The sequence below is a fragment of the Acanthochromis polyacanthus genome, chromosome 6 (assembly GCF_021347895.1).
Source record: "Acanthochromis polyacanthus isolate Apoly-LR-REF ecotype Palm Island chromosome 6, KAUST_Apoly_ChrSc, whole genome shotgun sequence".
Classification (NCBI taxonomy): domain Eukaryota; kingdom Metazoa; phylum Chordata; class Actinopteri; family Pomacentridae; genus Acanthochromis; species Acanthochromis polyacanthus.
Window position 1 is genome coordinate 3,597,696 of NC_067118.1, and position 27,461 is coordinate 3,625,156.

Consider the following 27,461-nt stretch of genomic DNA (forward strand, 5'->3'; position numbering starts at 1 on the left):
GTTTTGCAGGAAGAATGGGCAAGAATTTCAGTCTCTGGATGTGCAAAACTGATAGAGACATACCCCAAGCGACTTGTAGCTGTAATTGCAGCAAAAGGTGGCGCTACAAAGTATTAATGCAAGGGGGCCGAATAATATTGCACGCCCCACTTTTCAGGTTTTTATTTGTTAAAAAAGTTTAAAATATCCAATAAATTTCGTTCCACTTCACGATTGTGTCCCAATTGTTGTTGATTCTTGACAAAAAATTAAAATTTTATATCTTTATGTTTGAAGCTTGAAATGTGGCGAAAGGTTGAAAAGTTCAAGGGGGCCGAATACTTTCACAAGGCACTGTATATAGTTATGTGTGATGTAACAAAGAACAGACATTAAAATAACATTTAAAAACTTGTCTAATTTCTTCAAACCTAATTATACATTTTTCCTTCAAATAGCAGCAAATCTGTAAAAAAAACAAACATTATTTAGCAGATTGAAATATTGTAAAAGTTGAATACTTTTATGGTAAAATGTTGGAAAAGAAAAAATATTAGTCAAAGGATAGATTTTTGATATGAACACTATTTACAGTTTCAAAAATTTTCTCTCATTTTTTAACAATACTATGAATTCATTTTTTTAAACTTAATTCTATTTTCAGCATTTTAAAAAGTTAATTCTAATTTCAGTTAATGAAGGGCAAAACTTTGTTAAAAATGTATCTCTGTGTGTGCGTGTGTGTGTGTGTGTGTGTGTGTGTGTGTGTGTGTGTGTGTGTGAGTACTGGTGAAGGCAGGCAACAAAATGAAAGGCAGGAATACGTTGAATACAAGAATACAAACGCATTTTGAATACGTTGCAGATCAACAGACCAATTATGTGTCCGTTGCAACGTAATTGAAGATGCATTTTAGTTGTCTGAGAACGTAATTTTGTGGAGACAGGGTTGCTCATAGTGATGCTTGGTCTGTCTGGTACAATCACAGTAAAACATCCATCAGGTCCTCCTCAGTCTCTCACAGAGTTTCAGTTTATGTGGACGTTCCTGCTGGAACTCTGTCCTTCTACAGAGTCTCCTCTGACTCTCTGATCCTCCTCCACACCTTCAACACCACATTCACTGAAACTCTCTATCCTGGATTTGGATTCTATCCTGGTTCCTCCTCAGTGTCTCTGTGCTGAGTCTCGTCTTCAGAGTCTCCTCCTGGTACAGAAACAGTGTTGAACAGATGGTTGAGTCTCTCCATGACTCTGTCCCTCACAAACATGTTTTCACATTCATGGATTAAATGTGTTTCTTTGTCAAATCCTTCTCAATGATTCCTTGTAAACTTGTTCCTCTTCAAAGATGAAGTTGTGATTCTTCCAGGAGCCAAATGTGGTGTTTGCGTCTTTTTCCAGTCAAATGTTGAGTGAAAATCAGGATGTGGTGTTCCTCTGATGCTCACTTGAACTAAAAGCATTTGAGCTGCACAAAGTGTGAAATGAGAGAGGAAGCAGTGAATCTACAAACTGCTGACAGACTTTCACACATTATTGTCCAGTGAAAATCAGCTTTTTGTGCAGCCACACTTGATCCTGATGTGAGTCTTTAAGTCCTGTTCTAGTGATGAAATGAGAACTAAAAATCCTGACTCTGAGTTCTTCATTACAAACACACATTATATCATCTGTTTGTTTTTCATCTGCTTTATTCTACTCAGCATTTAACAGGATTATAAAAATACATTTAAAGTCTGTCAGGAATCATACAGGTATGAGATCCATGAATCAGCCGTAAGAATGGGGCTCTGGCAGAGTGACAGAAAATAAGGGAACACAGTATGAGATTAGAACCTGTGATTTATCATCACATAATGCTAGAACCTGATGAATGTGTGTGAACTACCCTAATGCCTGTTTTTTATCTTCTTTAAATGTTGAAACAGTGTAAAAATCAGAAGAGTGCCTCACTGTAAAGTCATGAGATGATTATTTTAAATACTTGTCTTTTATAATCCTGGTTTAGCAGCAACTGAGTCACAGCAGAGTCTCATTGCAACAAAGAGGATTGTTTGATTGTGTTTTGAAGTGACCACATGGGGGCAGCATCTCTCTGTGAGCAGTGAGGGCTTTGGTTACCAGAGGAGATTAATGGGGTTAAGGTTTTTATTACTATGAAAATGGGAATGCTTTGAAGGTTTTGATCACTATGAAATGGAGATGTTTGATCACCATGGAAACCAAGAGATTACTAACTTGGTCATGGAGCAAGTAGTCTGGAACTAAGATAAACTTGAACTAAATGCTCACAGTAAAGGTTCATTAGCTCTGGATAGATTTTGGGGGATTTCTTGTCAGTCTGTGTGCATTGTGCAGAAATGTACAGTGTGGGTGTTAGTGAGAGTTAGACGCTGACATCAGCTTCTCCTGTTTGTCCACCTGAAGCCTGTGCTGGGCTGCAGATGAACCAAATACATGAATAGACCGGATGAAAGGGCTGAACAGGATAAACAGCTGGTTTTGGTTCATCCGGACCATGGGGGGGGCATGAAGGCGGTGGATGGGGGAAGTGCACAAGTGAGGAGGGGGGAGGGTGTCTGCTGTCATCGTGTATGTAAATTAAAGTGTGATGTCATCGTGTATGTAAATTAAATATGATGTCACCGTATATGCAAATTCTGAAGAGAAGCAGTGATGTCATAAAATGCACCTGTTGGAATATATTTGTTGGGAGTTGTTGTGGGGGAGTCACTTGATGCAAACCAGACAACAGTTCTGAGCATGAGGGATTTTACCACAGAACTTTGGACGGGTGATTCAACATGATCTGCAAAGAATATGTGTTCTACTGGGATTATGGACTGAAGGACTGCTCTGACTGCTGTTTGAGGATTCTAAAAATAACACTGACTGAAGGGACATTACTGAACTCTATCATTTCCAAAGGAATGACACCAGAGAGGATTATAACAAAGCTTTTATTGGCCCAAACAACAAGAAAGGACACAAGCAGATCTAAATCTGGACTGAACTCTCTCTGCTTCCCCCTGGAGGCTCAGAGGCTCGTCGTTCTTCAGGTGATCAGCCGGATGTGGACACACCGTCTGCTCTGCCCCTCCAAATGACAGAATGTGGGTGATTATTACTCTTCTTCTATGAAAGCATAGTAGCAGTTAGGAATCATGACGAGCCACTGAAATATTAACTAACTATTGATTCATTGTCTGATGATTTAATGGATACTGCTATTTCCCTGCTGAGATATATTTTAATAAAGCATTATCCTGCAATTAAAATCAATAGATTGGAACTTTTATTTATCCCCATCACAATGGTTAGATATATTTTTTTTCCTCAGAGTGTATAAAGTCACTTTAATGCGTACATCACAACAGTAAAGGTTCTGTAAGGTTACATAGTCAGTCCACATTTATTCTATTCAACATTCTGAAAGTTTTTACAGAAAGGTTTGTTCATATATCATCTACAGTCTGATTTATGACACTTTTCCCCCCCTAAAAACAGACTGAAATGCACAAAATGAGACATAAAATGAAACAGAAAAACCTTAAAAAGATGCAAAATGTCCAAAATGATACAAAAAAAATGAGACACAAAATGTCCACAATGGAACAAAAAAACTTTAAAGGCACGAAAAATGAGGAGTAAAAACAATCGTTAAGACAAAAAGTGACCAAGGTTAGAGACACAATGATGAAAATGAGCCTCAATGAGACACAAAATGAGCAAATTCAACAAAAACAGCCTTTAAGTCACCAAAATGGAACAAAAACAACAAAAAGATGAAAAATTACATTTTATCCACTAACAACCCTAAGGATGCAAACTGACCAAAATAAGCCACAAAATGACCAAACGTTAGCTTGTCAGTGTTGTGAAAACTTCAGTCTAACATGTCAGTGTGTAGTTTGATATCTGGAGCTGAGCTGCAGCTCGTTGTCTGGACTTCTGTCTGACCTGAATGTTTCCTATCTGGCTTCATTTTTCTGTCAGTCTTTGCTCACAATGTCTTCACAAGTTTCACCACAACTCTCCAATATCTCCAAGCTTTGTGTGGACAAAATGTTTCAGTGGTGAGAAAAAGACCCAAACAGAGTCTACTGAACGGTCCAACAATGTTATGGGACAGTTCAAATGGGACACAAAATGGAACATAAAACATCCGACCAAGAGAGAAAAACACCATAAAATTACAAAATGGACATAAAAAAAGACCAAAAGTGGCCAAAATAGGACTAAAATTAAGCAAAAATGACCAAAACCAGGCACAAAAATTAGAAACAAAATGAGGAAAATGAGACACAAAATGTACAAAGCAATCTTAAACTGGTCCAAAATGAGAGATAAAATGAGCAAAACAGAGCAAAAAAAGATGAAAAATGAAACAGAAATGGGCAATGAGTCACAGAATGGACAAACTGACATGAAATGACTAATATGAGCAACATGAACTATTTTAAACAAAAACAACCTGACAGACACATGAAATGAATCATAAAATGACCAAAATGGTACAAAAACAACATAAAGAGATGAATTAGACACATAAATGACCAAAACTTGATGCAAAATAAACAAAATTACAACAAAAAAATAACATGAAAAGATGCAACATGTTTAAAAACGGACCAAAAGATGTAAACTGATCACAATTAAACACATTCTGACACAAAGGGATCAAAATTAGCTTAAAAATGACCAAACTGATCCAGAAATCTTCACTTACATTCACCAAGCTGTCCACATTTATTCTGTTCAATACTCAGGCTTCTGCAGGTTTGTTCATAGATCATTTACAGTCTGATTTATACAACATTTTTATCTGAAAAACGTACTGAAATGCACAAAATGATCAAAATTTCTAGTAAGAACAACCCGAAAGGCAAACTGACCAAATATAGACACAAGCATCAAAATGAGCCACAAACTGAACAATTACAAACAAAAACAACCTTAAAGACTCAGAATAAGCAAAATAAACCACACAATGACCAAGATGGTACAAAAACAGGACCTGAATTAGATAAAAACACGACCAAAGTTAGCCTCAGAATGACCAGACTGATCCAGAAATCTTCACTTACATTCATCACAGTCCACATTTATTCTATTCAACATTCTGAAGGTTTTACACACAGGTTTGTTCATAGATCATTTACAGTCTGACTTAAACATTTTTTTTTCTAAAGACATGCTGAAATGACCAAAATGGTCCACTAAGATGCAAAATGACCAAAATTGAACAAAAACAACCTTAAAGTGATGGAAAATGACTAAAATGAGAGAAAGAGAAATGGCCACTGAGTCACAGAACGATGAAATAGACGTGAACTGACCAAAAGAACTGACAAGATGAACAATTTTAAACAGAAAAATTTAAAAACACACAGTGACCAAAATGAACCACAAAATGACCAAAATGGAACAAAAAAATAACATGAAAAGATGCAAAATGTTTAAAACCAGACAGAAAGACGTAAACTGACCAAAACAAAACACATAATGACACAAATGAGACACAAAATGATCCAGAAATCTTCTCTTACAGTCATGAAACTGTCCACATTCCTTCTATTCAACATTCTGAGGGCTTTTACAGAGAGCTTTGTTTTGTTTACTGTCTGTGGACCTGGAAGGAGCAGCTTCATATCTGGAAAAAAGATTCACAATCAACGGTTTGTTTAACCCTTTAAGCTTCAGTCAATTCCAGCCGTTTTCAGTACAAAAAAAAAATCGCTAATATTCTATTTTTAAATAAAAAAAATTACGAAAAATACAGGGAATATTGGACGGGCATCGGGAGGTGCATTTCCTTGAAAACGACCGATTCGTGGATTTTATACGACTTCAGGACATGTTTTGGACAAAATAGTTTACTGGCTTGTGTCATCTGGATGTCCAAGGTTGGATTATGGCCGTTTTTTGTGGAATATTTTTTTCTGTGTGTAATAATAAACCCGGAAATGTGAGTCGCGCTGTGTGCGTTAAAGCCGTGTTTAGAGAACGGATGGATGGATATTCGTTTTTGTCAGACAAATGTGTTTTTCTCACCCGCTGTGGTAATCACATCTGAAAGTGGTTTATACCGGCGGATTCATGAGAATCTAAGCTTTCCATCGGTGTATAGTGTTTGTATAATCGTGTTTGCAGCCGTCGGACATTCTTGAAATTCCTATGCAAATTAGTAGGTGTACCGCCGGCGGTACACTGAAGCTTAAAGGGTTAATGTTTTAACCCTCCTGTTGTCCTCATTTACAGGCACCAAAAAACATTGTTTCCTTGTCTAAAAAAAATCCAAAATAAAAAAATTCAGCCAAAAAAATTCCCCAAATTTCTGAAAATTTGCAAAACCTTCAGGAAGAAAATTCCAGTAATTTCTTAAGTTTTCTTTTCAAAAAATCCTCCAAACTTGGCAAGAAAATGTTGTAAATATTTTCCAAAAAAAAAGAGTAAAAATCTTCAAAAAATGAATAAAAATCTTCCAAAAAAAATCCTAAAAATATCTAGTGATGACATATATTTCAGTAAAACTTCTAATATTTTCTTTAAGAACATTCACATGAAAATCAACCAAAATCCAGTGAATTTCGCTGGATTTTGGTTGATTTTTATGTGAATGTTCTTTAGAAATATTTTTAACTTTTTATTTCCACCTAAAATTGTTCAAAGATTTCCCAAAAATGTTGAAAACGTGGCCATCAGGAGTTTCACTGTGAAAATATACATTTTTTCCCCCACATTTTCAAACGAGTCAATTTTGGAAGAAAAAAAAATGCCACTATCTCCAGACACATACACCCCCTGTCTAAGGTTTTAGGACACTTTCTCATTCAAATCAATTGGAACCTTTCCTAAAACGTTTGACAGGGGGTATATATGTGGTCATGGTTCCATGATGCCAATGTCATGGTAAAGACTGGATGCAGCAAATTTACAAAGAAATCATTCTAAACTACATGTCAGCCTTCAAAGATTGGACTTTTCATAGAACACTTGATGTTTTTATATTTCAACTCACACATAATCTGAGATTCTTTGATCTACTTGTTCAATATTAGAGGTTGTTCAGTCTTCTAGCTAGATAGATAGCTAGATAGATAGCTAGATAGGCCAGTAATCTCCTAAATTAATTATGATTAATCATCAGAGAATCACTGAAAAGCTCTGCATCTAACAGGTTCCTGCAGCCTCGAGGGATCTGAGGAACGATTAAGGTGGTAATCGAGGAAATTCGACCTGCTGCTCACTGCCTCCATCCAGACGTCTATCCCTCTACCACTGATAATTCATTTAACTGAGTAACCACTTTGAATGGTTTAATTAATTTACCAGTCACGTCTGTTAACGACAGCTTTCCTCTTAATGGATTTTGCAACGAAGACACTAAACAATAACCTGGCAATAGCCAGATTAATAATTGTGTAGTACTTGATAGTACTCCACAATATCAATCTGGGACCGCTTCATGTAAATCCGTTCGGAGGAAAGAGGCACGGATTGGACAATGCAACAGTATGTCCCGCCTCTGACAGGTTTGTTTTTAGCCAATCGCGGGATCTTCACAACGAGCGGAGCCAATTGGTAGATTAAACTCTTACCAAAACCCGTAGGTAAAAAAGCACAAACATCTTTACCATCCAGAAATGCGCAAAGAGCCTCTCATTGTTCTTCCTTCAAAGAAGCGATAGGAGATTCGGCTAAAACTGACTTAATAGCAGCATCTACACGATCGTTGTCCTCCGCTGCCATGTTTGTTTTGATCTACTGGCGCTTGGTGTCGTCTTCACATCCGGATATCCCGCCCCACACACGAATACTGCTGCGTGATTGGCCCGTGCCAACTTGGCTCTGTCCGAACAGTGAAAGCGGGAGCGGAGCAAGATGGTTTCTTGAGAGATTTGTGAACTCACAAATATCGCGAGAAATCAACTTGCTGGCAAGGTTAACTAAACAAGAAATTAGACCTGAATTCTGTTAAGCCGGATCTCAAGGACTTTAAGTTTGTGGAGGACTTCTTGAACTTTTACTGAACCCTGCACGGAGAAATCTTCTTGGCAGGGGTTCAGTCTGTGTCCAGTGTGCATACACTGGTGTCGTTATAGGGTTCCTTGTTGGTTGGACGTTGGTCCAGACTGGTCAAAGCAGCACTGTTCACCATTGGCAGAGTGCTGACAAGTCTGAGAGTTTTGTCCATCTGTTCCGTTCTGCTTGGAAAACAAACACACAAACAGAGAACGTCAGTGTTTCCTGCAGCACTGAAGAACTGATGCCTTGCCTGAGATAGAGAGCACCCCGAATGACATCTAAAGACACTTTTTCCCGTTGGAATTTAACATTCAGTTGTACGATTACGTCAGAATTCCTAATCTAACCCACATTCCCAGATTAACCTGGACCAGATTTCTGTGTCAAACGAATACAGGTTAGACTGAACGATAGCTGATAACGTGTTAACAGAATTCAACTGACCACAGTTGTTCAAAACAGTTCTGAAACAATTTTGCAGCAATATCCAAAATGATCCAATACATAATTGTGTATACACTGTGACTGAGACCAGTCTTTACATACCTCACTGTGACACTGATTGAATGCTTTCTTTCTGGTGTGGATCTGCTGGTGTCGTTTCAGGGAATCCAAAGTTCTAAAAGTCTTCTTACACTCATCACATCTGTATGGTCTCTCCCCAGTGTGGACACGTTGGTGAACTTTGAGGTATGCAATGTAGCTGTAGCGTTTCCCACACTGGTCACAAAAGTATGGTTTAACCCCAGTGTGGGTCACTTCATGAGCTTTTAACTGTGAGTACCGTACAAATGGTTCACCACAGTGATCACATGCGTACACATCATGTCCAGTGTGGATGCGTTGGTGACATTTTAAGCTCTGTTGGCGCTTGAAAGTTTTTTCACAGGAGTCACAGTGGTACCGCTTTCTACCAGAATGGGGGCATTGATGGATCAACAACTGTTCATGTTGAGTAAAAGTTTTCACACACTGATCACAGTGGAATGGTTTAACTCCACTGTGAATGAGTTGATGACTTTTTAAGTGACTCTTCAGAGTAAAAGCCTTTCCACACTGATCACAGTTGAATGGTTTAACTCCACTGTGAATGAGTTGATGACTTTTTAAGTGACTCTTCAGAGTAAAAGTCTTCCCACACTGATCACAGTTGAATGGTTTAACTCCACTGTGAATGAGCTGATGACTTGTTAGATCAATCTTCTGAGTAAAAGCCTTTCCACACTGATCACAGCTGAATGGTTTCACTCCAGTGTGAATGAGTTGATGTTTTGCTAGAGTACTCTTCTGAGTAAAAGCCTTTCCACACTGATCACAGCTGAATGGTTTCACTCCACTGTGAATGAGTTGATGTATTGCTAGAGTACTCTTCTGAGTAAAAGCCTTTCCACACTGATCACAGCTGAATGGTTTCACTCCAGTGTGAATGAGTTGATGTTTTGCTAGAGTACTCTTCTGAGTAAAAGTCTTTCCACACTGATCACAGCTGAATGTTTTAACTCCACTGTGAATGAGCTGATGACTTGTTAGATGACTCTTCTGAGTAAAATCCTTTCCACACTGATCACAGCTGAATGGTTTCACTCCAGTGTGAATGAGTTGATGTTTTGCTAGAGTACTCTTCTGAGTAAAAGCCTTTCCACACTGATCACAGCTGAATGGTTTAACTCCACTGTGAATGAGTTGATGTTTTGCTAGAGTACTCTTCTGAGTAAAAGCCTTTCCACACTGATCACAGCTGAATGGTTTCACTCCAGTGTGAAGGAGTTGATGTTTTGCTAGAGTACTCTTCTGAGTAAAAGCCTTTCCACACTGATCACAGCTGAATGGTTTCACTCCAGTGTGAAGGAGTTGATGACTTTTTAACTGACTCTTCTGAGTAAAATCCTTTCCACACTGATCACAGCTGAATGGTTTAACTCCACTGTGAATGAGTTGATGTTTTGCTAGAGTACTCTTCTGAGTAAAAGTCTTTCCACACTGATCACAGCTGAATGGTTTAACTCCACTGTGAATGAGTTGATGACTTGTTAGATCACTCTTCTGAGTAAAAGCCTTTCCACACTGATCACAGCTGAATGGTTTAACTCCACTGTGAAAGAGCTCATGACTTGTTAGATTACCCTTGGTAGTAAAAGCCTTTCCACACTGATCACAGCTGAATGGTTTGTCCACAGTGTGAATACGTTTGTGAATTCTTAGCTTTGTTGCTGTGATAAAAGTCTTGCCACATTGCTCACAACTGAGGGATTCATCTCTTTTTGCTGTTGTTGCCGAACCATCCTTATCCTCCTCAGAGGTCTGACATCTCACTCCATTGCTGTGTTTACATTTCTGTAGCAAAAGACAAAGATAAAAACAGAAGCAGTGATGGAAGAGCAATCATGAAAAAATTTAACCTCAAAGTCTCAATTGCATGTAGTTGGACATGAGGCTGAAACAAGATCAAGAATCTGCAGACATACTAGCAGCTTTGTCATTAGAAACCTAGAAATGTGTCAACAGCACACTCAATGTCAACAAAAGTATTTTCACAGGCCGACAGTTTTCAGCTTTCTGCACGGTACTTTTAGAATATTGGGTAGTAAAATCTGTCGATCACCGTGAAAAGCAAAGCAGAGCTGGGACTGATGGGATTGTACCACCAGGATCTCTTGATCCCCAGACTTTCCGTTAAGTTACATTACTGGAGAAATGTACAATATGAAAAGCATACAACATCAATGTCCAGATTTAGGTCTTAATGGCAGCAGAGTCAATTCAGACCACCAACACTTTCTAGTTTCTCCTAGAGGATCAGATGTTGATACCAGTCCAGAAAAGATCTGTAATTCTGCCACTGAATGCTGGATTTGACCCCAACGACCCAGGCAATTTGTTGTGCAGCAGTGACACAAGCGTTCACCATCAAACAACAAGAGCAACAAAACAGTTAAAGGAATAGCAACGATTAAAGGAAATGTTTATAAATGTAAAAAAATAAGATAAAACAATTACAAGTAAAATAAAAGCCATTTAAAGAAAAATCAAACAAAACATAAGACAGACAGGGACATCGGCAGCAATCTTGGTCATTTAGTCAGACGTAGTAAAAGTTTTCAATAAACGGCCACTGATGTAATCAGGTAGAGGACTTTTCTTTGGTCTGCACTGTTTGAGACACCAGATTACATTGCCCACATCAAGGAAGGGATTCTGTGGAGAGGCTGACATGAGGCAGTTTTTAGTCTCAGCATGTTTAGCCTTAAACTCATGGGAGTCAAACCTGACAAAAACTGTTTAGACTTTGAGCCAGCTCTAAATCACAATTATAACCACTGAGCTGAACTCTCTCATTGACACATTGAGTCCCAGTGATCAGATTCATGCCGTCCCAGACTGAACTGAGGTTGTTCATTTTGAGCTGAGACTCAAGTTTGTCTTTGTATTGTCTTTTGTGGGTCCTGATCTCCTACTTTAGTTCCTTCTGTCAGTTATACAGATTTAGTGCATTTCCTTCTCTGAAGACTGTTTTCTTTCTGTACAGTAGGTCTTTAAGCTTTTAGAAAGCCATGGCTTAGTGTTTGGATATAGTTTAACAGTTTTTTTCAGGAATAACACTGGTTTCAGTCTGTGACCAGCTGCTCACAACATCAGTCGGTTCATCAATATCAGCTGAGGACTCCTTAAACACGTCCCAGTCAGTAACCTCCAGACATCCCTGCAGAGTGTGACAAACTTTCACTCTGATGTTCTGCACTTTGCCTTGCTTCAGTACAGTGGTAGACAGGGATAAGGAGGATGCAGTTGTGGTCAGAGGAACCCAGAGAAGCACCTTTCACATTGTTGTAACAGATCAAAGATTTTGTCTCATCTCGTGGGTCATGTGACGTACTGATGGAAGTCTCTCAGTGTGTGTTTTAGTGTGCAGTGGTCTCTGGATGACCTGATGGATAAGCCCACAGGGATTTATTTCACTGGCCTTTGGACGGATATAGACAAGTTTCACAAATATCTGGGGAAATTTCTGAGGCAGATATGGATGGCAGAGTGAAACAGAAAGCAGTTCTAAGTCAGTAGTGCAGTTTCTCCAGGACAGTGTCAGATTTGCACCAGCGCTGTCCTTGTCCATTTGGAATACCCACTTGAGCCCAAGCTTTCATTTGCTGGCTGATGTTGCTTCAATATTTCCACATAATATTCTATCCTCTTGATGCCATCTATTTTGTGAAGTGCACCAGTCCCTCCTGCAGCAAAACACTCCCACAACATGGTGCTGCCACCCCCATGCTTCACAGCTGGGATGGTGTACTCAGGCCATCCTCAGCCAGCATCTTCACAAGGTCGTTTGCTTTTGTTCTGGGGTTGATGAGCACATTTCACCCCAAAACAATCCTAACCTTAACCAATCTCCATCTTGAGCAGTAGGATGGCTTGACATTCCCGTGGTGTTGATCTGTGCATGTAATTGTTTGGACAGATAAACGTCAAACTACAGCAATCTGGAAATTGCACCCAAGGATGAACCACACCTGTGGGACCACAAATGTCTTCCTGATGTCTTGGCTGATTTCTTTTCATTTTCTAATGTCGTCAGACTCGTCACACAAGGAAGCAGTGTGTTTGAGGTGTGCCTGAAAATACATCTTAATCTATCAAAAGCTTTCAAAGCCAGGACATCATTATCTTTAAGGCATAGCAATCTTAGTGTTTGCAAACTTCTGACTGTGAAGAAAATAATAAAAATTCTCAAAAAAAAAAAAAAAAAAAAAAATCTCTCTTTTGTTATTCTGGCATTTAAAGATAATTTTGGTCATCTTAACCGACATAAAACAGGAGAAGCATTGCCAGATTTAATGTCAGATCGTGTAAATTAAAAAAAGGATTGTGTGTCGTTTATACAGTGTAAGTAAACTTCTGGGTTCAACTGTCTGAATTTCTTGAGAAGGAAAAGGCTGGTAAACTCACAATGCTCAAAAGTATTATTCTCTGCCAAAGAAAATGCTGCTCTTTACCTTCCTGAACAACTTGCTTGAAAACAAGACTTTTCTTCCGTTACTTATCTTCATCACCATGTAAGACATTTTCATAAAGTATGATCAGCAGCTAGTTCAGCCTCAAACAAAAAACAAGCAGCTTCCTAGCAGTCCACCATTATATCCTCAGTACAGCTGCTTCTGCAGAGCTACATCTCTCCAGCCAACGTCACCTGGCTTTGGTCGGCCCATCTAACCAACTGGAGCAACTTTACACATTTGAAATAACAAATTAATGATGAGTCATTCCGTCTGAATTCACAGATGGGGTTGCAGCACCATTTTCAATTTGGCTTTGGAAGTTAGTGGTGGGAGATCATGATTTAAAAAAAAAGCTTTATGTGCAAAATTACAGGCTTATACTCCCAGTAGTTTTTGAGTTATGGCATTTTCAAATTTTAATAATTCAGGCCAAAATGCCCTCCCCCCAATCCTCGCCTGGAATTTTTAGGTTTTAAATGATTATGTCTCTGCTTCTGGGTATCACAGAGACTTGAATTTTTTTTTCCAAGAAACAACACACACACTCAGGAGAAGTCTCTACAGAGGCTAGAAGTTGGGACTTTGCATGGCTATAGTAAGAGGATAGATGAGTTTCTGTGCAAATTTGCAGATCTCTACCACCTGTGCTACTTTGACTTCAGGGTCCTTGAAAATCAGGCACTTTTCATGGGGGGCAATGTTCAGCAGTCCATATCTCTCTAAACAATGTGCCTAGAGGGCTCCCCCTGTATAAGTTATAAGCCAGTCTGGTCTAGAGCAATACTAAATGGTGCTAAGACATTAATCTGTAAGATTTCTGATATTTTTAACACCCTTAACTCTACTCGCGAGTAGTTTTTACAAATAATTTATATATTTTGGGCAAGCCCCCCTGCTCTGTAGAGACTTCTCCTGAGTGTGTGTGTTGTTTCTAGGACATCACCAACATGTAGAGAGCTTGGAGAAAAAATTTCAAGTCTCTGTGATACCCAGAAGCAGAGATATAAGTATTTTAAAACCTAAAAATTCCAGGCGAGGATTGGGGGGGGGGCATTTTGGCCTGAATTATTAAAATTTGAAAATGCCATAACTCAAAAACGGCTGGGAGTAAAAGCCTGTAATTCTGCACATAAAGCTTTTATTTATCCTGATCTTCCACCACCAGCACCCACGGTAAAATCGAAGATGGTGCTGCAACCACCTTCCTGAATATTTGATGTTTTGGGATGGAATAAGCCTGATAATAATGTTAGTGATATGTTTCTCACTTTTTGTGAAGATTTCATTTTTCCCCCCCTTTTCCTCCTCTGCTCCTCCGTCAGACTCTCCTCCTCCTGCCGATCACCTGTCACATCAAACACATCTTCATTAGGATACCACTCTATACACAAGTGTCAGAGTGTCCCATATGTTCATCAGCCAACACAGAGGACACATTTCAACTCAATAGTTCACTTTTAGCTCTTTTCAGTTTCACCTAAAACTGATACAAATGAACTTAAACTGTAAAAAATAAGGAACACAGACAGAAAACAGACATGGAAAAAGAGAATAAAGAACATAAAGATGCTGCTGCAGGTGATTCAAGACAGGACTGCTGGTAGAAGAGGGGGGCTATAATTCTAAAAAATGCCGGGAACGAATTCAAATTAACCACATATCCATAAAAACTACATTTTTCAACATTATTTTGCATTTAGAGTTGGCTTCCCTTGGCTACTGGCACATATGTGAAAACCGCAGAGTCACGCATTTTTGCCTTAATAACACAGAGTTTATCATCAAGGTCATGTAGACCATTATGTGGCCAAACTGAATACATGCATTCAATTACTCATTTGACTGGTGAAGGTCTACAAGATTTAAAGGGAAACTTGCCACTTGATTGACCATTAAAAATACCAGGTTACCGTTTGACCTTTCCCAAAACCACAATTCTCCAAGTATAATGTTTGCATTGATGTAAGTCATATATAACTGTGTTTAACCACATGTTCTTAACATTTTGTCGATACAATGAACAAGCTACCATATTTTTTTTGTCTCCAGGCAGGTCACACCGTGAACATCATATTAGCTTTGCAGCATCATTGATACTGACATTAACCACATTGACATACCAAAAGAAGCAGTCACTTAGGGTAGAGTAATTCAACCTGAAATCTTTACTCTATCACTTTTTGAAAAGGTGATTTGAATTATTTCATATCATTCCTTCTTTGAGATTTTTGTTATACTGAAGCTGACTAAAGACTTGGGCAAAAAAGATGCCTCAAGTGAATTCCGTAAAATAGGCCCAGTGGTCAAGATCATAGACAATATCACTGCAGACTGGAACAAACGCCAGCAGGATCTTAGAGCTGCTGGGCTTACTAAGAAGGAAGCTAATCTGCTGCATGTTGAGAACAGAAAACTCAGTATTTTGGATAGACTGAAGGACCAAGGTGGACCATTCACGGCAGCAGAACATGTTGATGAGTACCTGCAGAATACAGCAGATGACCTAAAGAGGAAGACCAAGAGAATGAAAGATGAAGTTATATATGCCGGAGATACCTCAGTATCACTACCCAGAACAAGCCATGTCTTCAGGATGTTCAACACTGAAGGTCGAAAGCGGAAGATGTTGATTCCTGAACAGTTTGGTGACAATCTTAAGGTTCTATTAAGCAAGACCAAGGACAGATCTACAGTGACACTGTCAGACTTTTGTTTGGCCCTAGAGCAACTTCCCTCATGTTAGATCAAATAGCTGAAAGAGAATAACCTTACATGCGTCGGGCATACAAGGATGCATATTGAATACTTCTGCAAAATAACGATGTAGTCATGCATTTCATAAACTGCCAGTAGCAACAAGAAGCCAAATCACAGAGTAATAACATTTAGATAGCTTCTTTATGGACAATAAAGGTTTATTTAAACTCATTCCCGGGTGTTTTTCCTCCAAAAAGGCATTTATAGCCCCCCTCTACTGGTAGAAAACTGTTCGTGCTGTAAGTTAGTGAATGTATTTTACTGCTCAGTGTTCTGTTTAAAGGCAGCTCTCACTCTCTGTTCTTTGTACTCTCACAGTGTCAAGTGTCCTCCCACTTTCAATGACAGGTGATTCTCATTGATGATTTTTCTCAGTTTGTGCAGTTTCCCCACTTAAAAAAGGATGTTTCATCTACCCAGGGTTTGAGCAGGACTCCACTCATCAATCAGACAGTTGCTTTCTTTCTTTTCCCCCTTTCATTTTGCAGTGGTTGCAAATTCATGAGATACAGAGGTGGAAACTTCCATAAGTTTAGTTGATAGATTAAGGAGAAAAACCTTTAAACAGAACACAAAAGGACAATGTTCACATTACTGCATTCAGCAAATAGTAACAACCGTTCCTCATGGACATTTTCACCACATTGGCAAAAGCTGCTCCACTCAATTTATGTTTGTCAACCTCAACACCACATAAACTTTAGTTAGTTAATAGTTTATTTCAGGCAATGACTTTCAAACAACATGATTTCAATGCAGGTATGATTTACACAACAGTACCTGGACAGGTAATACATGTGCTCACATAGCCCATATAGAGCGCCTGAAAGGGAGTGGGAAGAAGCAAACTTATTTAATCCCACCCCCTTTTACATAAATTTTAGACATAATTTCAATGTCGCTTCCTGTTCATTTCTGCAACACAAACTCAAAACAACATGAATACAAATACAGATAAATATTAGGTCAGGAATATTTGCTTTACTGATATAGAGATGCAACATTTTTAACTTGTATGATGGAGTTCTGTTTTGCTTTTGTTGTTGTTGTTTTGTTTGTGTTGTGTGGTGTTATGTTTATGTTTTATTTATTTATTTTCCTTAATTGCTGGGTATGGTTATTGTTATTATTAATGCCTGATGTGATGATTCTTTGTTATCATTATTACTATTATTATTATAATCTTTATTTGTTTTTTTCTCTCTTTATTTTTCTTTTTTAAATCCCATTAATGGACATGGTAGTGTTGATGATGACGATTTTGACAGGAACAGGGTTCGGAATACGAAATATAGCCTGGTGGGTATGTGGTATGAATGATGGGTATATGTGTGTGTGTGTTTTGTTATGTATTATTTTGTATGTTTGTTTATTAGAAACGAGAAATAAATTTGTATTTAAAAAAAGAAAAAAATATTAGGTGTGTGACAGAAGTATTTTTGTTACCATAGGCAACAGATACATTGCATCAATTATTACATACCAACAATGGTAAGAAATGTAATACCAACAATGGTAAAGAAGAACTGTCTCAGTAAGGGTGAAGGACAAAATACCAGCAATGGTAATGAACAATATACCAACAAAGGTAAGGAAACAAGCACACAATAACACAAGTACAACAAAATACTGATATCAATTTAAGAACCACTTTCTTTATACTGTGACCAGACCATGTTTTTATATAATAATTTGAATCTGTGAATATTATGGCATTGCTTGTGCTGAGTTTTCAAATTGTTCCAAAGTTGCACTCCACATACAGACACACAAAAACGTTTACGATTATTTTTGGCAGGAGGCTGTTTAAATTTTCCATAACCTCTCAAATTATGAGCATTTACTCTTTGAATAAACAACTGTTGTAAGTTAGATGGCAACGATTTATTAAATGCTTTATAGAAAACTATGACGGTACTATATTTAACTAGATCAGTAAATTTAAGCAACCTTGAATTGATAAACAGATTATGAGTGTGTTCACGAAATCCCACCTTATGAATGATCCGCACGGCTCGTTTCTGTAATTTAACTAGTGGATCAGCATACTAAAGTTAATCATGGAGTTCCTCAGGGTTCTGTCTTAGGACCGATACTTTTCACATTATACATGCTTCCTTTAGGCAATATTATTAGGAAGCATTGTATTAACTTCCATTGTTATGCAGATGACACACAACTGTATTTATCTATGAAGCCAGATGAAACTGATCAGTTAGCTTGACTGCAAGATTGTCTTAAGGACATTAAAACCTGGATGACTTAACTTCCTACTGCTAAATTCAGACAAAACTGAAGTCATTGTATTTGGCCCCAAACATCTTAGAAACTCGCTTTCAAAGCAAATAGTTACTCTGGATGGCATCACATTGGCCTCCAGTACTACTGTGAGGAATCTTGGAGTTATTTTTGACCAGGACATGTCCTTTAACTCACACATAAAGCAAGTCTGTAGGACTTCCTTTTTTCACCTGCGTAATATTGTAAAAATCAGGAACATTCTGTCTCAGAGTGATGCAGAAAAGTTAGTTCATGCTTTTGTTACTTCCAGGCTTGACTATTGCAATTCCTTATTATCGGGTTGTCCAAATAGCTCTCTCAAACATCTACAGTTGATCCAAAACGCTGCTGCGAGAGTACTGACAGGAGTTAGCAAAAGAGATCATATTTCCCCTATACTTGCTTCTCTTCACTGGCTTCCTGTTAAATCCAGAATAGAATTTAAAACCCTTCTTCTGACATATAAAGCTCTTAATAACCAATCTCCATCATATCTTAAAGATCTGATAGTACCTTATTATCCTAGTAGAACTCTTCGCTCTCAAGCTGCAGGCTTACTTGTTGTTCCTAGAATTTCTAAAAGTAGAATGGGAGGCAGAGCCTTCAGTTATCAGCTCCTCTCCTGTGGAACCTGCTCCCAGTTTGGGTTCGGGAGGCAGACACCCTCTCTATTTTTAAGACCAGGCTTAAAGCGTTCCTTTTTGACAAATCTTATAGTTGGGGCTGACTGGGTGACCCACAGAGGTTCGGCTTGTGTCTTCATTGCACAGCTGACTCCCTCTTGGACGTCCCTTCGTTCTGCCTCTAGTCATGCTGCTATAGGCCGAGGCTGCTGGGGGACTTTTGTTGACGCACTGAGCCCTTCTCTATCTACCTTTACATTTAATATGTATACCGTTATTGCAGTACATTCACTCTGTTTCCCCCTGTGCTATTTCTCCGAGTGTCCCTGGTCCCAGAGCTGGATGCTTCAGATCTGCGGTCGATGTTCCACCAGCTGGTCCAGTCTCCATCATGTCCACTGTGGGATGCTGCTGCTGACCTTCCTCCAGCCCTCTGCTTCCAACTCCCTTTTTCCACCAGTCAACTCTGCATCGCCCTCACTTTACTGTTATGCTAACTTACATACTGTTTGAATTTTACTGCTAGCTATATATGGAGTATGTTTAATGTCAGAGCCGTACATCATCAGAGTAAACTATGAGTCAGTTTTCAATGTTAGCTTATACTTTGTCTGTGTCACATATCCTGTCATGCATGTATCCAAATGTGTGTTGTGTTTTCCTTGCTTTCCCACCCCTCCCTCTTCTCCCATCCCTCCCCCTTGCCCTCTTCTGTCCTTCTCAACCCGCCCGGCCAGCAGGCAGATGGGTCCCCCCTATATAGAGCCAGGTTCTGCTCGAGGTTTCTTCCCTGTTAAAAGGGTGTTTTCCTTGCCACTGTCGCCTTTGGGCTTGCTCTGGGGGTCAGGCATTTGGGTTCTGTAAAGCATCTTGAGACGAGTTGACTGTAATTGACGCTATATAAATAAAATTGAATTGAATTGAATCAGTTGTGCACTGGTAAGTGTTTCCCCATATTTCAACACAATACATGAAGTATGGGAGTACCATCGTGCAGTACAAAGAGCGGAGAGCATTCTCATCACGGTAAAACTTCACTCTATTTATAATTGAAATACTTTTGGAAATTTTTGTTTTTATGTGTCTGATGTGAGCTTTCCATGATATATTGCTCTCAATCATAACTCCTAGAAATGCATTCTCATTTACAGTATCAATTTGGACACCATCAATAATTAGATCTAATTTTAAATGACTGTTACAACTGCCAAACATCATTATTTTGGTTTTGTTTAAATTTAAAGATAGTTTATTTACATCCAACCAATGTTTTACTCTGGTCATTTCCTCATTTAGTGTCTTTACAAGGTCATCATAGTTGTCTCTACTACAGAATATTGTTGTATCATCTGCAAAGAGAATGAGTTTCAAGGACTCAGACACATCAAAAATATCATTTATATAAATATTAAACAATGTTGGCCCCAAAACAGACCCCTGGGGGACACCACAAGCAATATCAAGTTGTTCAGATGTATACTGCCCCATTTCCACGTACTGCTTTCTATTCGTTAGATAACTTTTTAACCAGTCACCAGAAACTCCACGGATTCCATAACGGTCAAGCTTGTCGAGCAAAATTGAGTGATTAATTCTATCAAATGCTTTTTTAAGATCAATAAAGACACCGGCTACAAATTGTTTCTCATTTAGATTCGTAGTAATTCCTTCAATTGCATCAAGTATTGCCATTGAGGTAGTTCGTTGTTTACGAAAACAATATTGTCCTTCATTTATTATGTGATATTTATCAAGAAAACTTTCAAGATGGGAGTTAAAAAGTTTTTCTAAAATTTTTGAAAATTGAGGCAAAAGAGAGACTGGCCTGTAATTTGTAAAATAATGTTTGTTACCATTTTTGAACAGAGGTCATACCTTTGCTACTTTCATTTTATCAGGAAAGCAACCGGACTGGAATGAGAGACTGCAGATGTAAGTTAGTGGTTTAGCAATATACAAAATAACTTTTTTGACCAATGTCATATCAATATCATGACAGTCATTGGATGACTTACTTTTAAATTTGAGAACAACATTTACCACTTCCTGCTCAGTTATGGCTGAGAGGAAAAGTGATGATCGATTGCGATATATGCTTGTATCAGCTACACGATGTGGAATTTCAGCAGCTAACTGAGGACCAATGTTTACAAAATAATTGTTAAAACTATTCACTATCTCATTTATATTATGATGTTCATTATTTTTGTCAATAAAATATTCTGGATACATTGATTTTGAGCGTCCATTTTTAATCAAGCTATTTAATGTATCCCAAGTTCTTTTAATATTGTTTTTGCTTTCATATAACAATTTTCTATAATATAACTTTTTGCAAGTTCTTATAATATCGGTTATTTTATTTTTATATCTTTTATACCTTAATTCTGCTTCTACAGTTTTTGACTTGATAAACAACTTGTAAAGATTTTTTTTTCTTGCAAGCATTAATTATTCCTTTTGTGAGCCATGGGCTTTTATAGCACTTGCTCTTCATAAGGTGTTCTTCTACAGGGCAATGTTTGTCATACAATGACATGAATATGTCTAAAAATATATCATATGATTTATCGACGTCCACTTCATTGTACACAGGACTCCAATCCTGGAGAGACAGACTAATATTCAGGGCGTTAATTGATTCCTCAGTTTTTTTTCGTTTGTAAAAAATTTTTGTGGAATTTCCTGTCTTTTTAAGTTCACAGTCAAATAAAGTAAAAACAGGTAGCTGGTCAGAAATATCAGATATAAGCAGTCCATTGATAGTTAGATTTCCCAAAACATTAGTAAAGATGTTGTCAATAATTGTAGCACTATGAGATGTTATTCTGCTTGGTCTAGTTATCATTGGATACAGGGATAAACTATACAAAGTATCAGCAAAGTCGTAAAATGATTTAAGTTTATCAGGATTCAACAGATCAATGTTAAAGTCACCACAAATAAATGATGGCTTTTGATTTAAAGTAGAAAACTATTTTTCCATACATTTGTTAAACATTTCTACATTTGACCCATGTGACCGATAAACACAGCTCACAATAACATTACTCATTTGTTCAAAGAAGAGTTCAACTGTTAGACATTCCATTATCCCATCAATTGCAATAGTCATGTTTGGAACAATATTAAATTTGAGTGATTTGTGAATATATAAAGCAGCTCCACCAGAGTTTTTGTTGATTCTATTATTATAAATTAGCTCATGTCCATCCAAACAAAAATGTATACCTCTCTCTATATCAAACCATGTTTCTGAGATGGCAATAACACTGAAGGGATGAGTAAAGGATTGAAAGTAATCTTTGATTGAATCAAAATGTTTATACATACTTCGACTGTTTAAATGTATTAGAGACAGTTTACCATCAGATTTAATCAGGCTTTCAAACTGTTCATGTGTAAAATAATTACTATCATTCATAGCTGAAGACAGAAAGTCATCTGGATCCATTTCTGTGATCAGGTCACTTGTGTTGTGCTGATATGTTTCCAGTTGTACTTGTCTATAATGAAGGATTCTTTGTAAAATGTCCACGACCTTCTTTTGAGCAGTGTGTGTTTGTGTTGTGTTATGCATGTTGGTGTAAAGAGTCAGGTGTTACCTTTATGTCAGTTGAATTTGTCCAAGTCCTGCATGCTTTTCACGACAATCACTTTTGCATCCTCCGGAGCTCCGTTAAGTTTTATGAAGATCTTGCAGTTGGATACCCATGTGTGTTGAATCTTGCCTTGTTTTTTTAGCGGTCTTGCCAAACTGAAGCGATAAACCATGGCATGAGCAATATTCAACCCAATACTATACCACACATGGATTTATCTGCATTTTTAAAGAATAATTTTTAAATCACAGTTTAACAAATTACTCTAAGCATTTTTATCAATTTTTTTAAACCATTGTGCAATCCTTTCCAGATCCAATAAATAAATAAAAACCCACCATTACAAACAGGATGAATTCACTGGTCTTAGCTGGAACCCTCTAATTAGCACCAATTAGCCTGCAATCCTATTTTCAACTGAACAATTACAAAACACACGACACTTATTGGTAAACAGACAAAGTTGACAACAAGCCGCTCGTGGCTGACGTCGATCTCCGTGGCTAATGCTAATGCTAACACAGACTGCAGCGGCACACATCGGCAGCTTAAACAGTCTTTTAGAGTCTCCAGAATTCTGCTCTTACCGGCTGCAACCCTGATATTGGAGATGAAGGCAATCCTGCACAGTTTGCCGCAGATCTTGATGCTTTCCCAACAGAAACTCACGGCCACTTTGTTTGAACACGGTCACTTCTCTCAGTTCCTCCTCAGTGCTGCGTGTGTCCCCTTTTATGCCGCCGGTGGCAAACCTGCAGCCGCAGATTGGTTCCGCCCCAGCTGAGTGTAGGACCTGTGCGTAAATGCTTCTCCTTTGAGTTCTCAGCTCCTTCCAGTTTGACTTGACACATAGACTGCTTTGCACTCTGTGTCACCTGTACCTTCAGAGCTCTGAATAAAAGAACAAAAGATTTATTGCAAAGAACAAAAAGGTTTTGCCTCCACAGCAGCTTGTTATGAAAATGATTGTATTTGATGATTGAATGTTCTGATTCATTGAGAACCAAGAACATGAGCTATCATCAATATTATTTAATCTTACATGCCTAATTTTAAAAAAAAATATGACATTATATAAATATGCACTACTGTTCAAAAGTTTGAGGTCACTTAGAAATGTCCTTTTTCTTGAAATCAGTTCTTTTCAATGAAGATAGCATTAAATAAATGATAAATCCAGTGTAGACATAGTTAATGTGGTAAATGACTGTTCTAGCTGGAAACGGCTGATTTCTAATGGAATATCTCCATAGGGGTACAGAGGAACATTTCCAGCAACCATCACTCCTGTGTTCTAATGCTACATTGTGTTAGCTAATGGTGTTGAAAGGCTAACTGATAATTAGAAAACCCTTGTGCAGTTATGTTAGCACATGGATAGAAGTGGGAGCTTTCATGGAAAACATGGAATTGTCTGGATGACCCCAAACGTTTGAACGGTAGTGTACAGAAGGATATGGAAATCATAATGCAGTGTTTGAGCGGTCGTGGTGAGCTGGTGTGCTTGAGCTGCAGCGAGTACTGGAGAGGACTTCATAGATCTACATACACCACCGTTCAAAAGTCATATTTTACATTTCTAAGTGATCCCAAACTCTGGAACGGTTGTGTATGCGTCAGTAGACTGTTTTCTGCTCAAGTCTGCTAAAATTGGATCCCAGCTGTTAACCTGCACACCAACTGACCTACAAGAGCTGCCGTGTTCATGTGCTGGGGATGCACATTTTAAATGATTGGTGGCCTTAACAAAGAACTGAATTATCATTTCCATGAAACGAAGCCAGGAGACATCATGATGTGACTGATTCAGCAGGCTCTGAGTGACACTGAATTAAACTTCTGCTTCAGGAAAACATGAAAGCTCTAACCAGCAGCCATTAATCATCACAGGAGACTTTTTCATGGTTGCACTTTACTGGCTAAACTCCCACAATGCCCTCTGCTTGTCAACACGGAACTGATGGAAGTCCAAGTGATGTGGTGCAGCCAGGTATTACAGCTAAAGTACAACTTTATCTGTTAGTACATTTACAATCAACTCATTTAGTCACAGCAGTTACTTGAATGATGATTAATCACTATCATGCATGGAACAGTAGATGCAAAGCTACTGAGCATATGTGGAACAAAGAAAGTAATTTGGCAAGAACTACATGTTCATTGTGCTTCCAGCTATCCGTGTCCACGAGGGAGAATATTCAAGGTGAGGCGAGTGGAGCGTGGGGGGCTAGACAAAAATGTCAAGAGGCGGGCATGGATTCACCTGACAGCTTAAAATAGTTACCGACAACGCCACCTTGGTACTTACAACCAAGGAATTATTCGACTGGTAGTGGTCACCTTAAAGACATACAAGTTCACCACACATTTGAGGCAGGAGACGTGGTTCAATCACAATGCACTGAATTTATTGACAATCAATTAAAATCCTAATTAAAACAAATATACTAAAACAGGGAGGGTTAGTGCAACAGGGTAGAGGCTGGCTTACCAAGTGGAGAGTGTCAACGGGGGAAGGAGTAGATCGCAAGGGAAGGGCACCAGGTGAAAAAGACACTGCACATGTGTGAAGGACAAACCAAAGAAAACAGAAAAAAAAACAGGGTTCACAAGCTGAACAGGGAAGAGGTACCGCCACCACAGACACCACCACAGCTGCTAAGTGTCTGGAAATAAAAGTAACAGTTAGTGGGGACTGTGGTAATGATTAATCATCTCTGATTAACATTGATTCTTAAATATTGTATTGATATGCGTCTTAGGTGTGGCACTGATCTGAGCAATAGGAGGGTGTCAAACATCATTCCCACGCTGTGATTGGAATGAATCAAAGATGGATAAGACCAGATCAACATGAACGAATGCAAGGCCTTACATTTTAATACCTTATAATCACCAGTTACCAGGAAAAGTTGTCAGGGCCTCCTCCTCACCCCACCCCCCCTTCCCACCTGGCATCCCAAATACCCCTTTCCCATCTGTCTCCCCCCTTTCTCTCCCTCTGTTTCTCCTCTCTCTCCTCAGCGCTGCACCTGAGTGGAGTGCATCCACACAGCTGTCTCCACTCAGGTGCTTAGCCACCTCCCCAGAATCCGGACAGCTGCACCTCGTCTACTGATTACACCGCTCCAGTAAGAACCGGCTCATTCCTCCACACCCTGCCAGATTGTTGAACTCGACATGCCAGTCAGTCGCTCTGAATCTCCCCGTGTTGAAACACATTTAATGTGTCTGTCTCTTCTGCCTTGCCTAGATCCCAGATGTCTGGATTCCCTCCCGCCGTGTCTCCCCGACTCCCCTCCTGGACCCCTCCGGCACTAGTGATGGTGAAATCGAAGCTTCATGAAGTGATGAACCACTTTGACACATCTGCTTCAAGAATGACACGTTGCTTCGAAGCATTTGACACAACCAGAAGAGTGACATCTGCTGGTCCTGTGTCAGAACTGCATCTAAGTGGAAAAAATTGAAAAAGCCTCAGGACTGCTTGTCTCACACTGCTTTGTGCTTGCAATAAATGTTTTAAAACGTTATATATGTATGTTTGTGTGCATATATGTGTAGTGTGTTTCTATGAATGAATGTGTGTTGTGTATGCGTGAATCTATGCGTATGTATCTGTGTGTTATTTAATGTATGAAATGCAACTGGATATATCTAAACCAAATTCTAACTAAATGTATACTCTCCCTAACTTCTCTCAAAATGACAAATGGCAAATGCACTAGCGTAATCTCCTCCTCTCAAAAACCCACAATTTGAGGAGTGAATCAGACCCCTTTGCCTTTTAAGACCTGGGCAGATTGAAATGTCCAACCCCTTCAAAGTTCGCACGAAGCACCGCGACACGCGATGTGACGTAACGAGGCCTCGTTCTCGATAGTCACGTGATTGTGGGCGTGCTGAAGCAGGGATCGAAACACCGCCTCGGAACACTTTCGCTTCAAAAGCTCGGCACTGTGTCGAGCAAACTGGCTCGAGCGTAACATCACTATCCGGCACAAAGTCTCCCCCCCTCGGATCCCCAACTCGGCTTCCCTTCCTGCATCCCCTGATCCTCCCCTGCCGTGTTTCCCCTGGCTCTCCTCCTGGACCCCTTCGGCACCGAACTCTCCCCTCCTGGATCCCCTACTCGGCTCCCCCACCTGCGTTCCCGGACTCATCTGCCATTCCCCGGCTCCGACCCACCTCCTGGTCCCCACCGGCTCCACTCCCACCGCCGGCTTCCCTCCTCAGCATCTCCCACGAGGCTGCGGAGCCGTCAGCCGCCTACCGGGCCGTCCACCACCTCGTCCTTCCGGATCGTCAGGGTCTGGCGTCCCCCACACCTCTCACGTCCGCTTCTCCACCGACTCTTCGTCCCCCACCTGCCTCTGATTGCCAGGGATCCATCCACCACCACCCGCCGCACTCTGGTCCCCCCCGGAACCGACTGCGACCGCCGATCCCCGGGGCGCGGTAAAATTGGTTTTATATTCGACATTCGCTTGTTTTTTTCCGTTTCTCGTCTTAATAGCGCCGCGAAAACTGCACCAATTCCAGCAAGGTTGGTATTATTTTGTACAGTTAAGTCAGAGAGACATTTCACAGTTGCCATCAACTCACCAACCACAATAATTGTGGCGAAAACTAAAAGGAGCAACGCTGAATGTCCGTCGGAGTTCAGTGCGGCAGCCGGAGCGTTTAGGGACTGTCGCAAAATTGCAATCGGTGATTTTTCTGTTTGGACAATCAAGGAGAAAAAAACCCATACAAATACTGTCTGTTTAAGTTTATTATACATCTTTCGCAAGCATGATCTAGAAGAAAATGCATTTAAAAACACCTCACAAAGAAGAAGTGTTCAGTCAACAAGAGTTATTTATATTTCCATTTTTGGAAATTTCTCTCGGAGATTCCAGCCGACCAACCACAAAATATTTGTCGTGTTCTGCTGTTCTTTGACGACCATTATGTCCTACAAATAAAACATTTAAATATATATAAGAAAAAATGCATGTCCATTGAGTGTGATATTGATATTTTTCCATTTTATTATGAAATAGGTCACAACATTTTAATCTGACCAACATCAATCTACTCATCATCTATTTCTTTGGTTGTTATTGATCTTTCACAAACATTATCTCTCAGAAAATCATGTATACAATATTCTAGAAACTGACTAATCACTGAACATATTTTTGGAACAT

The 27,461-nt window shown here is 39.2% G+C and overlaps 1 protein-coding gene across 6 annotated transcripts; it reads right to left on the bottom strand.

The window, feature by feature from the left end:
• Positions 1-6,535: 6,535 nt before the first annotated feature.
• Positions 6,536-26,951, bottom strand: LOC127534325 (gastrula zinc finger protein XlCGF26.1-like). Of its 6 annotated transcripts, none has more exons than XM_051949201.1 (8): positions 26,875-26,951; positions 24,761-24,825; positions 22,857-23,160; positions 22,273-22,424; positions 16,545-16,587; positions 14,276-14,352; positions 8,557-10,344; positions 6,536-8,192 (listed from the first exon to the last, which is right to left on the bottom strand). In XM_051949201.1, the coding sequence occupies exons 5-8, from the start codon at positions 16,576-16,578 to the stop codon at positions 8,082-8,084; spliced, it is 2,010 nt and encodes a 669-aa protein (XP_051805161.1). In that variant the 5' UTR covers positions 16,579-16,587; positions 22,273-22,424; positions 22,857-23,160; positions 24,761-24,825; positions 26,875-26,951; the 3' UTR covers positions 6,536-8,081. The 6 variants fall into 6 exon arrangements, with proteins under 6 accessions (XP_051805161.1, XP_051805163.1, XP_051805159.1 ...); XM_051949203.1 differs by lacking the exon at positions 26,875-26,951 and adding an exon at positions 26,458-26,569 and having other exon boundaries at positions 6,536-8,189; XM_051949199.1 differs by lacking the exon at positions 26,875-26,951 and adding an exon at positions 26,458-26,569.
• Positions 26,952-27,461: the final 510 nt, after the last annotated feature.